The 18,732-nt window shown below is 40.4% G+C and overlaps 1 protein-coding gene across 3 annotated transcripts in view; it reads right to left on the bottom strand.

Moving 5' to 3' along the window:
• The window catches only part of TBC1D30 (TBC1 domain family member 30), a 59,744-nt gene that overhangs the window by 11,961 nt on the left and 29,051 nt on the right, over positions 1-18,732 (bottom strand). For 2 of the 3 annotated variants that reach the window (XM_035889932.1, XM_035889934.1), the window contains exons 2-7: positions 13,388-13,449; positions 12,926-12,991; positions 9,667-9,792; positions 8,324-8,509; positions 4,664-4,832; positions 2,461-2,629 (exon numbers count right to left, since the gene is read on the bottom strand). In XM_035889932.1, coding sequence (XP_035745825.1) covers positions 2,461-2,629; positions 4,664-4,832; positions 8,324-8,509; positions 9,667-9,732 — 590 coding nt within the window. In that variant the 5' untranslated portion in view covers positions 9,733-9,792; positions 12,926-12,991; positions 13,388-13,449. Of the gene's footprint in view, positions 1-2,460; positions 2,630-4,663; positions 4,833-5,609; positions 6,018-8,323; positions 8,510-9,666; positions 9,793-12,925; positions 12,992-13,387; positions 13,450-18,732 lie in introns of those variants that run through there. The other variant, XM_035889933.1, reaches the window with a different exon arrangement.

The raw sequence follows: 18,732 nt of genomic DNA, 5'->3' as shown, positions 1-18,732 counted from the left end.
GACAGGTTATTCCCTCTGCCTCTTTCCTTCTACACTGTGAGAATCAACAAATCCTGCCACCTCCCAGCACAGGGGAGCTCTCCCATCAGCTCAAAAAGGGAGCATCAAGATTTCTTGACTGCCTCATCACACATTCTTCACTACGCACCAAGCAGCTGAATTCACTGGTTGAACTATCTTTTTGTCAGACAGGAACATATTCGCTGGCCAGAAAACATGCTGGTGGAGCAAATTAAGTATAGGTGAATTTATGTATGTCCTTGTATTCAAAAGAGCTGAGCTCACATAATGCAGAATGAAGGACAATTCACTCATATCCTCCATGCTTGTGAAAGCTATTTCTAAAGTAGAAATGCAGACTTTTTGTTGTTGTTTTGTGGGGTTTTTTGTTTTGGTGTTTGGGGGTTTTTGGGGGGGGGGGGGGTTTGATTTGGTTTTTTCTTTGAATTTCTAAAGACACGGAATCACCCATGGAGCGTCAGCTAGAGAAAGAGAAATATGGATAATATGCTTCTGTGAGTTGCTGTTCTACATACATTAGGGTCAGCTGCTAAACATCTTCCCCTGTCAAGAGAAAAATTTGTTTTACTTCTACTCCAAACAAGTGCATTGCTGGCTGCATATTGTAGCCTTCCCTGTCAAATACAGCTGCTGGAATGATCAAAAAAGTACACGGCCTTTTTTCTTAAGGATTAGAGAGGAAGCTTCCATTGATTTTCACTATCTACAGAGAACAACCATTGAACTATGATACTCCTACTGAAATCTTAATCATTCTTTTAGCTAAACTATTTTTTTTTTACTACTTAACAAAAAAGTGTAGAAACAATGGGTATGTAGGCAATTATCACAAACTTGCTGCTTACCTTCCCTGCTACCTTCAGTCTGTTATGACCTCCAGATACTGCTTTCTCTACTGCACCTATTTTTAACCTCCCCAATTCCTTCAGTCTCCCTCGACACAGAAGTGTGATTGAACTGCCCACGTTTTAGGAAAAGCACTTCTCACCCCATTTTCATGTCTAGAAAGATACTTTTGAGAAGTACGAAGATCATGAGACTGTGATCACTGTTTCAGGCCCCACTTCTTTAAATCCCCCTGTTCTATTTCTAGTGGAGAAGAAAGAGGAACAAAAATCACAGACAGCAAAGACATAGTGCCCGATCTTTTACTTCCTCATCTGATATCATTAATCGCAAGCTTACTGAATTTCAATTCTGGTTCAGTTTTAGTGCTCTATTGTCTTCTGGATCTCTAGTTATCGCACCATTTCTGTTAATTGCCCCCAAATCTGCCAGACCTTCTCCCATTCCCCACAAACAATAGTTATAAGCTGTGCAGTGTGATCAGCTTATTCTTTTGGACATATTCTTACAGATTTCTTTACTCTGTTCCTTCCAGTTTTTATAAAACACCTTTCATTTTTGCTTTAAGTTTTACAGTAAAATCTTCAAAGCAGTGACTTTCTTTTTTATCATGTTGAGCTGGAACTTTTCTTAATTACAGCTTTTAAGTGCACAGGGACCCACTGCAATAGGTTGTTTTATCTATGGGTATGGTAAAATAATAAAGCACAATGGGACTACATATAGCTTAATCCCAATGCAAATGATTCGTGCAGGTTTCATTCATGAACTAAAAAAATAAAGCTCTTAGAAAATTATTATTCTAATTACTATACTTCAGATTAAAAATTAAATATACTAAGCAAAGTCTCTGACAATGCTACTGGCCCTGCAGTGCTAATTTATTCAGAAAGAAAAAAAAAAAATCAAACCTCCAAGGACAGAGCTGAACATAAATCCCAGTGGTTCACTCTTGGGGGGAAAAAAAGGTGAGTGTTGACAGGCATCACAAGAAAAATTTGAAGCAGCTGCTGATGCCAGCTGAACTAACATCTGCTCGACCTGTCAGAGCTCACACCTCCCACTGAAGTCAGGGACAAAACTCATTTCTCTGGGAGCACTGTACACTCCTTGGAATGCAAATATTTGCTATGACAACAGAGGAGTTTAGAAGAACTAACCCTCTCATGTGTTTTGTTCTGTGTGGTGAGTTTCCAAGGCCATAAAAGACTATAATAGAAACTTGGCTAGAATGTGCCTAAAAGCAGAGAGTCTCAGGAAAATTTGTATGCAGGCCTTAACAGAAGAGAACCATGTAGCACCAAATCATTCTCTTAGCACCACTGAACTCTCTTCTTGGATGTAGCCAATGTGCTCAAATCCTTAAGTCTCCTCAAGCAAAAAATAAGGGAATTAACATCCCCAGCTCCAAGTACCCAAGTAAATTAGCTAGTCATCCTCAAGACTCTCTGTATGTGTTTCCACAGAGCATTTCAGCTCCCTCAGAGGTCTGTGTGCATCTTGTTCAGAATTGAGAATACACTTTTCAGAACAATGTAAGTTACACACATTGCTCATACTGAAAAGAAGAATCAGATCAAAACGACCACTTACTCTCCTAACTTTGCCCAGATAGCCAAAGCTACTCTCAGTATAATTTCAGAGCCTTCAAAGAATACTGAATCCCAGATCTTCAGAACTGTATGGTTAGGCAGGCAAGTGGCAAAGAGGGTCAGAAACCACTGCATGGTGAAGACATTTGTAAGTGGGGGTTCGTAGCCTCCTGAAACAAAGAAACAAAAATTAAAAATGCTTAAAGTAATTGTAATTTACTATTATTTTACAAGGAGTATAAACTGCATACTGAAATCCACTAGACAGTCTAGTACCTCTGTTATTGCTCAAAGCTTAGTTAGCCTGCAGCTGGCTAAAGATAAGCTGAGATAAAGAGTGATGGAAAAATGACATACTTCACCTGCTTTCATTCTACTGCACTGCAAAAAGCTCTAAGCAGCAGTTTTGGTTTTGAACTATAAACCTTGGAAAACACCACCACACTTTTTTTTTTCTTTTCTTATATCAGAAAGATTGCTTTTCCTTCCCCAAAGCTATATGAGCTAAAAGATTTTATTAAAAAAAACCCAAACCACCACCTGCTGCATTTCTTCAGATACTAATGGCATAAGAAATCTTTATCTACATGAAGGTGAGGGTGACTGGCTCTGTAAAGTCTTATCTATTGTTTTAATATCCTGATGCACTGACAGCTTAGCAGAAGCGACTGTAACACACTGTTTTCCTTTTGGCTTGTTAAGTTTCAAACAAGATTTAATATTTCAGCCTGAAACGCTGAAGTTTTGCTTTCTTGTTATGCTCAGAGAACGTGTCCTCGTTTCAGATAGGATGTAGTTAATTTTCTTTCTAGTAGCTGGCACAGTGCTGTGTTTGGGATTTAGTACCAGAAGAATGTTGATAACACACTGATGGTTTAGGTGTTGCTAAGCAGAGCTTACACCAGTCAAGGACTTTTTCAGCTTCCCCTGCTCTGCCAGGTGCACAAGGAGCTGGGAGGGGGCACAGCCAGGACAGCTGACCCCAACTGGCCACAGGGCTAGTCCAGACCATATGACGTCATGCTCAGTATATAGAGCTGAGAGAAGAAGAAGGAAGGGGGGGACATTCGGGGTGATGGCTTGTGTCTCCCCCAGTAACCCTTAGGCATGATGGAGCCCTGCTTTCCTGAAGATGGCTGAACCCCTGCCTGCCACTGGGAAGCAGGGAATGAATTCCTTGTTTTGCTCTGCTTGCACACACAACCCTTGCTTTCTCTATTAAATTGTCTTTATCTCAGCCCATGAGTTTTCCCAGTTTTACTCTTCTGATTCTCTCCCCCATCCCACTGTGGGGGAAGTGAGCGAGTGGCTGGGCTTAGACCATGACAGAACACTTTGTACATCCTAGTATCGACTGATGCACTGAAGGCCATGAACATAGAGGCTGCTGCCTGTGAAAACACTTTGAAACAGCAAATACTTCCTTGATACCCTTTCTTTGTTTTTATACAGTTTGGGCACAGTCACAATTTATTTACATGGAACATGGTAGAATATCTTTTCTAAGACGGAACTCAGGGTGCGCTTAGCTTCCAGACTGAAAAAAAAACCCAACCAAACAAAAACAAAACCCCCACCCTCCCCAAAACATTCCCAAATAAAAGAGCCGTATCTTGTTTAAAAAAAAAAATAAAAAAAGTCTAGAGGGAAGGCTATACCAGGAAAAAAAAAATAATCACAGTGCAAAGCCAGTTCTTAGGTAGCAACCCAAGAAGTACTTCTGAGTTTTGCACCTGTGTATTGCTAGGCATCCAGGTGAAGAATTACTAACCAGCCACTGGCTAGTGGCTCACATTGTAACTCTTCCCAGAGTAGCTGTGTAAGCTAGCAGCTACAAGGAGCAATGGTAGGCCAGGTATCTTGAGCTAAGGCGAGAAACAACCTTTTCAAGGTGGTCCTTGTACTAAGCTGTGTGTTACAGTGTTGTCACTCTGTACATTTCATATCCTTGTCAACATGATTCTGTTTGCATTTAGTGGTGGGACCAAATTACTTCCCCTTTGTTTTTTCCTGAGAGAACCACCTATTTATGTTATGTTATTTAGGTTAGGGTTGGAAAATGGAAACAGTCATCCTTTACCTTAACAATTTAAAATATGTATTCTAAGCAATTATGTAAACACTTAAACGACTGCATTTTTAGACCAGTGCTCAGATGAAACAATAGCAAAAAACAATTTAATAGCATTTTCTGTTGACTCTACCTCCACTTTCTCTGTTAGCAGCTCTTTGCAGGGTGTCTAAGTGCTGGGACAGTTCAGGAAGCTTCATTCGTAAAAGATCTCGGAAAACAGCCATATCCACAGAGAGAGCACGGAGATTATTGACAAAATAGCTATCAGGAAGCACTTTATCAATGAGGTAAATCATGATCTGTGGGGAAAATGAAATATAATCATGTAGGACTTACAGAGCCAGTTATTTTCTAGGAATAACAAAAAAAACCCAGAATTTTAAAGTTCTTTGTTCACTAAAGAATGGCTTGGAGCCGGTGGCAACAGATGCCTCTGGTATCTGCATTTATATGGGGAGAAGACATTATCATTTTAAGCATCCACAGGTACCCTACGTATCCACAAGCAATCAAGATGCAAAGGCCTCTTGAAGCTGTCCAGAATTTATGAACCATTAATGACCGAAATGAGTGTCACAGTAAGCTATGCCCAAATTGGACGCATTACTCAAACCAAAGGCAACTTTTGGCACTTCTGGTGCTGTACATGTTTATGAGATTCTCCACACTGTTGGAACATTCCACTGTCCCTTCTCTGGTTGTTAACTGCCACAACTAGAAAACTGATCTTCCAAATCATCTTTTTTTTTCTGTTCCAAAATGCAAGATACTGTTCTTTAAAAAACATCCTCCACATATTTTACTGCGATGTGTTACCGTGTGCTGCACTTCATCTTGTCACTTTAGATGGTGCTAAATTAAGCAGCATGAAACATTTTGAAGAGACATCTGTTTCCAGTGAGCTAGCTCAACTACATGGATGGTAATGTATTAACAGGATACTGTCAAACTTTTGAAAATGAACAAATGCAACAAAGAAATACGCAGAAGTTGATGTATATCATCAGCCCTACAGAAGATGCTGGCCTTCACCTCAGGATCTTTTACAATCTCTACGGCCGCTCTATGAAACATACCAGAGAGCCTGCACGTAGTCATCCCGTCTGCTTCAACTCTGCGTTACTCCTTTGTTAAAATTTCAGACGAGTGTCCCATACAGCCTCTACTGCTTGAGAGGAGCATGGCACCTTCACACACAGGAGACAATCCTCCTTCCAATCCCTTTTCATAACATGCCCACAAAAATACCTTGGCAGACACTGGACTTCCAATAGCACCACCTTACATAGTCTTATTGCTTCCTTTTCAATCCCAGCTGCTCGTGACCGCACACTACCATTTGTCCTCGCAGGATTTTTTTGGGCAATAGCAATCTTCTGTTCCATGTTTTAAAGCATGTAGATCAGCAGTCAGTACAGGCAAATCAATAGCTTCTTACACATTCTTGATATTTTTGGTTTTGTTAAGTTTTAAGGATTGAAAGGAAATAGGTGACAAAGCATGCTACACAATTAAGGTGGAGTCCCATGTTTTGTCAGATGCATTCCCTTACCTTTGCTGAATACTGGGACACCTCATTGTCTTTTAAAAATACGCTTTCTCTGGTTTAGATATATTTCAACCAATGGAAGAATAATTTAATAAATCAACATTCGTTTACAAGTATGCTATTTGTGTTTTCATTAATTTCTTACGACATAAGCCATAAATCCCTACCTTAAAGAAACCATTTCATACAGTCTTTTGCTCCCTTCCCACTGCATGGTATCACTTCAGAAATCTCAGTTATATGAAAGCATAGGAAAGAACAGAAATCTTTTTGCGACACTGTATTCCACTGACGTGAATTGTTTTGAGAATGTTTTTCTTAAAAAGCAGTTTCATGTATTTACCTTTTGCAATAGATGCTTTCTTCATGACACATCTCTACATATTTATTTTTATTATTTGACTTTGTAGTATTTCCCCACAGTACTGTGCAGGAAAAAAATGTTTTTTAAGTTCCAGTATCTATTAGATTTTTATGCATACTTTGATAGCTTCTACACATGCAAGCTGTGATTTTCCTGCTTAATATAATTTCAGTAGGCTAACTTTGAGGCGTCTTCAGGGATTTAACTTCAACATGCTTACCTTAACTAGTGAAGACTCAAGCATCCCTGGCTGGGCATTCACTGAAGCTACCATGTGGGGTCCCGTGCTGTTAAAGCCCCATGGTGTCAGTAGTACCTGCTGTTTCTCAGCCTCTGGGATACACTTACCAGACACAGAGCTTTTGCTTATAACATCCTTCCCAGAAAGGGGACCTGACTGGCGAGTCCCAAGAATCCCCTTGCTCCCTGAACTCCTGGACTCTGCAATAATCCAAACACAGCTTCCCCATAGCTCCAATCCTGAGGGCAGTTTTAAGGCAACAGCCTCTGCAGCTGTTCTGAAGGCACTCCTCACTTGCTTTAGACGGCACCATGACAACAACGAAACAGCCACATGCTAACCCCCAATTCCTTCCTTCCCCCCACTTTTTTCCCCTTCCCTTTTCCCTTCCTCTTCTGGGGAAATTCCAACCCTGAAAAGCCCACGGACTAAGTCTGGAAAAGAAATTACTTTATTTTCCATTCCTATTTTTGCCATGTAAGACCCATTTTGGTGCTAACAGCCTTCGGTGCTTTACCTCCCCAGGGCAGCCTGGTGCCGTTCCACTGTCTCCTTAGCACAAGGAGCCTGACACCATTCGCAGTAAAAGACAATCCAGTAATATAAGGATGCACGCAGTTCTTATAAACAATTTGTACTTCATAAACCTTGGGTGATCACATTTCCTGTATTATCATAATGTGTTTTAGGAGCTTCTGGACAGTATAAGATCACAATAAAATGTGACTGAGTATAGTAAAAATACCAAAGAAGTTTTTAGCACGAATTACTGAAAGGAAATTCTACTCTCTGATATAAAGTGGGGATATTATGGTATTTTCTTCCTATTACAGATAGTTATATAGAATGAAGTACGAAAAACCAGCTAGCTGGACTCTACTACACAAGCTTTATATTTTAGGAGCTCTGAGTGAATTCAAATATTTACCATATTTAAGTCATTGTCTAAGGCAAAACAAATGCTCGGTATCTTAAGAGTCACAGTCATCTTTTACTAATTTGACCCCAAATCACACATATGAGGAAGCTTACTTAAGGAAATTTGCACGTGATCTTGGCAAACCTTAAACCACCTCCTGTAGTAAACTGTATTTCCATTTTCTGATATATTATACATTTAATGAAGTTTTCTTTTAATTAGAATAGAAAATGTCTAAAAAATAAAACATTGTATGACTAATGTAGCTCAGAAAGTAGCTTCAAAGTGATATCCTTTCATTTTAAATATTTATTTTGTATTTTCCTAGAATTTGCTTTAAAATGCAGCAGATTTATTAACTGCCTCGCATGCTACTGCCACGCAAGAGGTTGATAATGGAATCCGAAGGTTTCAGCTACCTATGGTGTCTGGAAGCAGATTTGGGATTATGGGATAAGATATTCTAAAGCCAGTAGCAGTGTTCCCATTTATTTTTATTATGGCCAAGCCCTCATTTGTTTCTGTTCAAAAAAAATTTTAACAGTGATAACATTTAAACTGTTCATTGTACCTCAGACAGGATAACAAACAATCCGCAGATATAAATGGATTAACTCCTTTGGGTACTGCTCTTTTAGGCTGTCTACAAAATACATGCACTGTATTCTAGTTTACTAAGTAAAAGCAATCTTCAACACTTAAAACAAATTTACTCACTTTCAGGGCATCCCCTTCATTGCCCTCCATTACTTCCAGAATAAGTGCAGCTAGTATGTTAAATCCTTGACAATAGCCAACAGATTTATTCCACCTGGCATAAGCCAGCAAAACACGTTTTAGTACCACTCGATCTTGCTCTGCCTCCTGGCCACAGTAAGAACTGCAACCAGTTCGGTGAAGGTCCTTTAAAAAAGGAAAAAAAAAAAAAAAAAAAAAAAGGAAAAGACAAGAACAGATAGAAAATATGTGCATCCTCCTTCTCCCTTTAGCTCTCCTGCCTGTCCCAGTTTTCCTCCCACCTCCACCCTCCCAGTATGTACTCCCAAAGTCAGTGACGTTTCTTTTTTAATCTGTAAACCTTTACCTTACTGAACAGAAATAGATTCAGCAAACTGTTAAATAAGTTATCTAAAAGATATTTATATGAAGTTGTCACAGATGATTAACAGATATCTAAGTTTCAAAGAGGCAAGACGTAACAGCTGCTTAATTGAACAAAAAAAGAGCAACTGTTTTTATCTAAGTACAAAAGAACTGCTAGGCAACTAAGTTTTCAAAACAGAAAAAAACAGAAACAGAGTCCTTGAGATTTAAACAATTTATACGTGAAAGGCAAAACATGTACTGTAAAGTTTAATATTTCATAAGCAATACCTGTAAGCTTAAATTACCAAGTGCAGATGACAACTGTAATAATCAGGAACACAAAGTACTCTGCTCCGCATGCTCTAATTGAGGTGACTATAAAACACAAGTACCTCCTAAATAGAGTAATACCTCCTAAACAGGTAAATAGACTAACATTTAAGTCACCACAGCAGTACAAATCTTAATTTTAAATTAAATTAAATTAAAAATATTAAGTTCTTCCCTAAAATGGCCCACTGTTTTAAATATTAAACCTTAATTAGCTGAGAAATATACATAGACAAAGGTGTTTCACTCCTGTAAAATAACTGAAAAATGCTCAATTGCTGTATTATAAAACATACTTTTTAATTGCAGCAAAAAATTGTGTTTATTTTTAGAGAAGAGAAAAAACCCATTGATGTTCCTTTGTCTCCATTAAACTCCAGTATTTCTTTTAAAATAAAAATCAGAAATTGAGGAAAAAAACCCCAAAACAATAATAGCAATTTTTTTCCTAGCTAACACGAACCAGACCAGTGCAGAAGACAGACCAAAGAAGCTGAAGATATAATTTTGTTGGGCCAAAGGGAAATAAAATGCAATTTTTGCCAAAGCAGTTGCAGAGAACAAAATAAATCCAAATTCTCTCTATTAAAAAAAAAAAATTCAACTTTTCATTAAAAAATTAAAATAACAAATTAGCTGGCTACCTTTACTATTTGGATGCCCATAGAGTCATCATCAGGATTACTTCTTTCATTGAATGTGAAACGCATGGTTTTATCCCAGTCAATGGCTATACTGTGTAAGTACTGATCAGCTAGTGTCAGCCAAACCTAGAAATACACAAAGCAAGTCAACAAAATGAATTATTTCTCAGATAAAATATGAACAGTTTTGATATATACTGTTAGATGAAACTCATCAGCTTTACCCATATGTGATCTGCTGTTACAACTTGAAATATGCAAAAGAGGACTAGATCTACAACAATTTTTGCACAATTAAAGTAATACCTTGCTCCCTAAAACAGAAAGGAAGGAAACAGTTAGCATTAAGCATCCAGATCTGTGAACGGCTTACAAAGGTGCAAGTCCATTGTCAGAAACCGAGTCCACAGGGTCCCTTCAAGATGGAAGCACACTCTCCTGCAAGAACCCTCACAGTCAGTTCAGCCCTTCTAACCTCATAACCAGCAAGGAGTTCTATTAAAAGGTAACACTGCTGCAGGCTTTCCTCAAACTCAACCATGGGTCCATCTCCTGGAAAACCCACAAAAGAAATCTAGTTCTTTACCAGAGGTCTCTTCTGATCAGCTTCAAGAAGAAATAGCGTCTAAATATAGAATCATAGAAAGTTTTGGGTTGGAAGGAACCTTTAGAGGTCATCTAGTCCAACCCTCCTGCAGTGAGCAGGAACACGTTTAACTAGATCAGGTTGCACAGAGCGCCGTCCAACCTGGTCTTTGGGATTGATCTGAAAGTATCACTTGGATCAGAGTAACTTACTCTTACAAGAGGGCTTCCTAAACTGGTGGGAGTTCCGAAAACAAACATTTTGACTATTTTTAAAGCCTAATAATTACCAGATGCATGTGTATCAAAGGCAAAGGCTGGACCTTTATTAAACATTTGAAAAGCTCCTGAACCAGGAAAGACACATGACAGATCATACAGTGACGACAAGTAACAATAAAGGAATTCTTTCTCTTCAGGAAACGGAAAGAAATCATGAAAGCAAATTGGCCGAGTTTTATATCAGCCATTAACTCGCTCAAGTGAGAAAAGCAATTCAGACACTTCCCACAGATTTAAACACTTAGATAGTTGCATGATGAAGGAATTTATAGACAGCTCCCAGAATCTCATGTTTTCTGCATTTAAATGTCCCTTCCCACACTTTTGCAAAGCCACCCATGCAGAGGAATGCTGCTGTTCTGCCTCCCAGCAGCCCTTGGCACTGCTGACATCCTACTGATGTTGTTTGACTGCATTCTTTATCTCTGCCATCCTCAGAAAACAAATGTCACATGCCACAGCAATAATGCAGATGTCACCCTGCTCCTGCTGCTGCCAGCAAAGGAGGCAATCAGCATGCTGCCAACACAAAATGCTTCCTTTATTTTGGTATCTGCCTTAAAATCATTGGGAAAACAGGGAATGGCAGCGAAAAGACCGCATCCCATTTTTTAACGCTACTTCTTTGGTTAGCATCGTGTGGTCATGTGTGACCAAACAGAGAGAGATGGGCAGAATGAGAAGGAAAAGACAGAGATCAGAGTTGGATGATGTGGAGAGCATACTACCCTCAGCAAGTCTGCTGATGACGGAAAACTGGGAAGACTGGCTGATAAGCCCAAGGGCACCTCGACAGGCAGGACGTATGGGCTGACAAGAACCCTATGAAATTCAGCGAGGAGAAGCGCAAAGTCCTGCACCTGGGGAGGAACAACCCCACGCACCAGTATATGCTGGGGACCACCCAGTTGGAAAGCATCAGGCAGAGCACTGCCAGCAAGTTGAGGGAGGTGATCCTCCCCCTCTGCTCAGCACTGGTGAGGCACACCTGGAGTGCTGGGTCCAGTCCTGGGCTCCCCAGTAGAAGAGAGATACAGAGCTACTGGAGAGAGTCCAGCAAGGGGCCACAAAGATGATTAAGGGACTGGAGCATCTCTCCTGTGAGAAAAATTCTATGATTCTATGAAAGGCTGAGAGAGCTGGGACCATTCAGCCTGGAGAAGAGAAGGCAGATCTTACCAACTTATATAAATACCTGAAGGGAGGGTACAAAGAGCCAGGCTCTTCTCAGTGGTGCCCAGTGACAGGACCAGAGATAATGGGCACAAACTGAAACACGGGAGGTTCTGTCCAAACATCAGGAAACACTTTTTTACTGTGAGGGTGACAGAGCAGTAACACGGATTGCCCAGAGCGGTTGTAGAGCCTCCTTCCTTCCTCCTCCAGAGGTCCCTTCCAACTTCAACCATTCTGTGACTATGACCTCTGCCACTCACGTACCACAGAAAAGTGCGTGAGAGACTTATTGGAGTGTGGGAAAAGAACATTTCAGGAAAGAAAAAAAAGGCTGTTAGATGAATATAATGATTCACTAGAGTTGTAGATTAAAAACAAAATCATAGTGGTGTGAGGAAAACAATGCCACTATAAGTCTTCTGTTTTCCTTGTAAAGAGGAACAGTTCCATTTGGAAAGATACCAAAAGAAAACAGGCAAAGGAAATTAATCTGATGTGTCAAAAATATATGGAATTACATATATTTTATAAAGCTTTAAAAATATTCTTTTTATCAAAATTGCATTTTTAAAGCTGACTCAGTTTTAAAGAAAGGATGAACAGACATGCCTTTTTTTAGGCTAGGGAACTTCAAACATTGTTGAAGAAACCAATAAAGTAAGTTTAGCAAAATCCCATTGGACCCTTTCCTACAACACTAACTCAGTGCAATTTCCCATTAATGGCGCACTCTACCATTCTGTATCACTCCTGACTCTGAACCTTCCTACTTTAAGCAACCTGCCTTTCCTCCATCAAACGGTTCTGTGAACATTCTTGTCAGCCCTAGCATCTATCAATTTCACCGTAAGTATGACAGCCTACACTGGAGATCTGCTCTCCTTTCAGCTCATCTCCAGCTGCTGGGGCAGCTTCACCAATGCAATTCCTCGAGACTGACAGAATGAAGCAATAACATCTGCACCAGAACGAGTTACCTAAGCCCCAAGCAGAAGGAGTCTGACTATTGAAAACACCATCTTTACCTGTCTCCTCAGTCTCTCCAGCTGCCCTGTGAGGTTACCACCGAAGAATGTAAACTTGGAAAAATCCCCAGTACAACTGAAACTTAAAACTTTCAAATATGTGTTAAAAAACACTGATAATATCGATGTCATTCACCTCTCCTGAGAAACCCACAGGCAATATGTCCCACAAAGCATACAGGTCTACCTACCTTTCTCCGCCATTCTTTTGGTATGCCTGTTGGCAATCTGGCCACTGCTTTGAGTGCATCATGCCACTAAAAGCAAAAGCATCCAAAAATGTGTAAAATCTGCCATTAGTTTAAGGCAACACTATAGCAACATTGACAACACTGCACACACGCACATTTGTTTCGTTTTACTGTGCACATCTCAGAGTTTAACAGCTTAATCCACTCACAGGGAAAATACAGATTAATTACTTAATCATATAATAAAAATATAACATTCTAGGATACAAAGACTTATGAGATATCTGAGTAAACAATAAAAGCCTATTGAATTTTCCAAATACTAATGGAACAGCTCTTGATGCAATTGCAAATAATATGCTGACATTACGATGACAGATGCACTTTTGAACTAGGGCAAGTACCTCGATTAAAGAGAACCCAGTCCTTCATAAACTCAAGAAAAAAAAAGACACAAATTACCTGCTGAAAACCATTTTGACCTAGAGATGGTTCAAGAGTGAATTTCAATTTTGTATCAACCCCTAGAAACAAAGAAGAAAAAAAAAAAACATGGTTATTATTTTCATTTAGCTCAGAAGGAAAAAAAAAACACAATTGAAATATGAACACAAGACTTCAGCTACATGTTTCAACAACTACATTTCAACCTGTTTCTGTGAATTTTTGCCTTCACAGTGGATTCAAGGCACATGTTAAGAAGTACACTGACAAAATGTTTTTAAAATGCAGTAATACCCTCTTTAACCATGCAGTTTGGCACAACTCATTTCACTAAAAATCATCATTATCATATCACTATTATCATAGTGATACTATGCCACTATTCTACAAACTATATTTGCACACTGCAAACTATCATATGCATCCACAGAAAAAACATACACAAACAGTTTATTTCCATCTGTTTCAACTTCTTGACGTTAAATCACTCAAAACTCCTTTCTAAGCTTGGGGTGCTAAAATTATTTTATTGCTCAGAATATCAAACTTTTTATAATTCCTCAGAATGTAAAGCTCATTTGGTCGGAATTCTCATTTAAGCTCAGCTTTTATTTTAGCCATATGAGCAAATTATTTTAATTGTTATAAAGCATGCCTGCTAATAGTGTATGAAATACAGTACTACATAAAAGACCAGGATCTCAAGCTTGGCCTACACTGGATCCTGGTTGCGGCACCGGAGTATGCCATAACACGAGGAACGGTGACGCTTTTAATTTGCGTTACGTCCCGCATTTTGAGCGTAGGAGCTGTTGGTCCTGCAAACGCCGCTGTCCAGAGCTCAGGTGCTGAACACCCCACCGCATCCCATCCCCTCCCTCCAGTCTAAAGAATAAAACTCTCCTTTGGTTTTCCTCCATAATTTAATACGATGTATTGCTCCATATTTTAAGCTATGTTATGCATAGCTTCTTGTCTGTCTAGAATATCAAGCCAAGCATTTTTAATACATATTTTAATAGCCATGTATATGTATTAAAAAACCCACCAGATTTTAATCCTGCAAGGTTTTAAGTATATAAAATCCACGCTAATCAACTCACCGGTAATACTCAGTGCATTGGAGGACTAAGCCTGCAAAGTCTGACAGAAACCCAAACTGTAGTGGCATTTGCTAGTTATGGAATGGAAAATGCCTTTCAGCATTTGCATGCTGAAGCGGTGATAAGTAATTCTAAAACCTTACTGCTTGATAAATACATATTTAAAGACAAAGCCTTCTCCTTCAAGGCTTTTTTTTTTCCTTTGGTGAGGGGAGAGGGAAGAGAAAGAAAGAAAATTCACACAAAACCCAGTATTGTTTAGAATTTTAGCATTTTAGAATGGCATCACTGAGACTTGGGGATTGGTGCTTTCAGTTCCCTGCTTCAGATTTAAAAGACATGCTTGTCAGATCTAGAAAAATAAAAGCTTCGAACCATAATAGAAATGTCTTAAAAAACATGAAAGAATTAACAGTTATTCCCTGGAAGTAACTGTTTATTAGTATTCTTCCCCATAACTCCATGGCACTCAGCAGGGGCTCCTAATAGCGAAATCTTTTCATAATGATTCCAAGCAATATAACAATGCCAGTAACCTGCTAGGATGAAATTGTATCACGTTTGCTGTAAATGCAAAAAAGTGAGCCTCATTCCCAAGCAATCTAGCGGTAAGTACTGGAAAGCCCCCAAACATACAATAAGATACCATGAGCCAAGAACTCCTTTGTTAAGGTAACAGATGTTATCTAGCACTGCCTTGTAGCAAAGAAGCAACAGCCTTCCAAAATAATCACGTATTCATTTGCAACTTGGCAGCCAAATATTAAATCACTTCACAGTTTTCTAAGACTTAGAGATCCCAGTAACAACTTCACTCTTTGTCTTACAAATTTCATAGGAAAGACGCAAGCAGAGACAGCCAAGTCTGCAAAAGACCAAGCACAGTAAGATACAACCTCAGGATAAGGTAAAATGTACCTATCGTTTGCATGAACATCACGACCATGGAGCTCACAAACGGGCCCAGATAGCTGTCTCTCTGGAGACTGAAGTGAGACCCTTGAACCTTCATCTACCAAGGTTTACTAAATCATAGCAGACAATTAAGACAAGTGTAAAAAGTACGAGAAATGGGAACAACATCATGTGGTAACACCAGACTACCTGGTGCTTTCTCTTCAGTATGGTGAGGAACCTCTTGGTCAGGCCATGCACTGTAACCTCTAGTAGAAGCCACAGAGTCCATGTCCCCTTATTTGTTCCAAGTTAGAAATAGTCCCAAAATCAAATTATGTGATGGTTTTGTGACAGCGGAGGGGAAGCACCGAGGGGAGAGAGCCACAAACCATACAGGAGTGGTTCCTCATTCCTACCCATTTTAAAGAATTTACCCTTCCCCAAACCAAAAAATTACAACCCTGATCAATAAAAATACAGCAAGTAAGCAAGTAAAAAAAAAAAAAAGCTGCAAGACAAACACTACAGACAGAGCAAGGAAGGTTACACCCACCCAGGAACTTCCCCGGGCATCTGCAGGAAGGCAACCAGCAAGCTGGGAGCAGCACTTCATTGCCTGCTACTTATTTATGGCACAGGAACCATCTTGCTATGTGCGGTTTCTGCACTCTTCACTGAATTTGTCCTTGGACTTCAGAGCTTCAAGGAAAGCAATGCCTATCCCTATTCCAGCCTCTTTTGGTTTCCCAAACCATCCTACCTTCATCGTTCCCTTTTTTCTAACAAATCTCCCACCCCTACACATACTTGTTTTTCACACACACACACTCAGTCCTGTCATTTTCATCCTGTCCACTTTTGCCTGGATCATCACCAGCCCCTCCCCAGGGCCTCCTTCCCCATACTGGCTTTTCCCCCTTACGCTTCCATTGTCTGCTACATCTTATCAACACCTCCCTTTAATTCTGCATTCAATTCTCCCCACAAACTAACTCAGATTTCCTGATAGCATCTTCCTCCCTTCAGTACCCCAGACCCATCCAGCCCTACCACAGCCCTTCTACACCCATTTTCACTGGATTTTTCTCCTTTTTGTCATCCTCCATCTCTGAGCCACATTCCCCTCCATTACGTAAATACAAACACATGCTTTTTGCAGAAAAGACCCCTTGGGGCCTTGTGGGAACTTATCTTCTCAGCTCCTCTGCATGGACAGCCTGGCAGAAACGTACCATATACGCAGCAATAGCTCCTGCTCCCGGGGACTGCAAGCGCTGTCAGTACAGCTCAGCCCTTTTACATCAAGCCAGCCAGGCTACAGTGTCATTTGACACGTGAAGTACCACCTCCAGTTCATACACTTTCAACTGATGCTTCCTACCTCAAAAGCATGTTAACTCACTTAAGTGGGAATGCGTTGGGAACACCTATGAATTATTAGCTCCACAAATATAAGCACATACGAAGGTACATATGTTTGGTACTGGTCAAATTTCTGAAGGGTGAGGGAATGCCAAAATAAGGCCTCTTCAATGCCCTTGCAACCAGGTCACCAGAAACCACTGCAGAAAAGTTATTTAAAAAAGGAAAAAAGAAAAAGAAAGATAAAAACCCACAAACACCAGTACCCGTTAACTTGTCCATTTAAAGTACACGACGACTCCTGAAACAAAAGGCAGTAAGAGGGAAGATTATACCCTTAGGATTCCCAAACCCTAGCAGTCTTCCACTGCATGAGCAAAATGTAGCACAGGACCACACAAAGAGCCACAAGAGGGGAGAAAAATGTTGCAGTCAGCCAAGTACCTGGGTGAAGGAATCAAATCCCCACTCCTCAGCAACATTAAACAAAAGGATGGGGCAAGTTCTGGGAATTTCTCAGAAATACTAAACCAGAAAAAGGATGGGATGATAATCTATTCTGGTGCATGTATGTGAGCCATGGCTTCAATCTTACAAAGCACATCACTGTAGATTCCTGGCTGTACTTAAAAGCAGGTGCTGAAACCTCTCCCATGCAAAGCCAATAAATATTTTATTGAAAACAAATGAGGAAAAAGGCCTAAAGCAGCTTTGTGTGCAGTGGGAGTCCAAATTTGGGGAGAAAAAATGGCAACATAAACTACCACCTTATTGTTGCTTGTTATTTCAAGAAGAGTCTTAGCCTTGCCCTGTAATTTATCTCTAAATGTGGGGTTTCATCTGCAAATGAGAAATAAAAGTAACATTCCGAGTAACTCTGCATGAAATCACTTTTGTCAGGAGCCAGAGCTCACCTGGATGTATCAAAGCACATCTAAAACCTGCAGCCTACAGGAACTTCTCAATACAAATGGACAGCTGATACAGACACTAAGAAAACCTGAAGGTAACTTCACTCGGCCTATTTTTTAAGGGCTCAATAGGAGCACCGTCCCCACAGCTCTATGACAGCATGCATCCTGAACGACGTTACTGTATTCACTTACACGTGAACAATATGGAAACCCCAACCCAGTGGGATTTCCCAGCTTTAAGACTATGGCATTCGTGGTTATGCCTCCGATGACCTCCCCTGGTCTTTGTGGGAGTGTAAGTAAAAGAATGTCATTATCCAGAGAACATTGTTACCTGGGATATTAGAAGGCTGCTATAGGAGTAGGGTCTGTGAGAATTACGAGTCAGGAAATCTTGATAACAGAAACCCCATAGACCTACACCAGACTATATCTGAGACCTTATTAATAACAGCATCCAAAACTTATCTCAAACACAGAAACAGCCAGCATCATGTGCTTGATGCACACGCAGCGAGTACAACGGGAACCTGAACCTTACGTATTTCTATGCATTGCTCTGTTTCAGTAGACCTCAGGCTTGCATGTTTCATAAATGCCTAGGATCAGGCAACAGATCAACAACATTTTAGCTATGAGTGACATCTCTAACATTACACATTGAATTTAAATTGCCAATACTTCACAAAAAAACCCCCAAAGTATCCACGATTGTGATGGCAGAGAACTAGAATCTAGCATTCAGTAATGATCACCCATCGAGTGCTTCTGCAGAGCCCACTTCCCTGGAGCAAACGCACGTTCTTGGCTGACCAGCTGGTCCTTCAAAGACTTTGGTACTGAAGCAGGATCCAGAAAAAACAGCCGCAGAGCCGATGCCTTCCCCCCTAGGGAAGGCACGGTTGCCAATTTAGACAACACCCTACCGCAGACAAAGGCTGGGCGGGAGGAGGGGTCTCCGGCAAGCAGAGGGGTAGCAGGTTTAGCGGGAAAGGTCTGGTGAGGCTGCGGGGAGACCGCCGGGCCCGGGCGGCTCGGCCGTGCGGGGGGTGACGGGGAGAGGCTGGCAAAAAGCAGCGGCCCGGGG

The sequence above is a fragment of the Egretta garzetta genome, unplaced genomic scaffold (assembly GCF_000687185.1).
Source record: "Egretta garzetta isolate BGI_Z169 unplaced genomic scaffold, ASM68718v1 scaffold792, whole genome shotgun sequence".
NCBI classification, from domain to species: Eukaryota; Metazoa; Chordata; class Aves; order Pelecaniformes; family Ardeidae; genus Egretta; species Egretta garzetta.
Note: the sequence above shows the minus strand (reverse complement) of the source record. Positions and strands in the feature narration are given on the sequence as shown.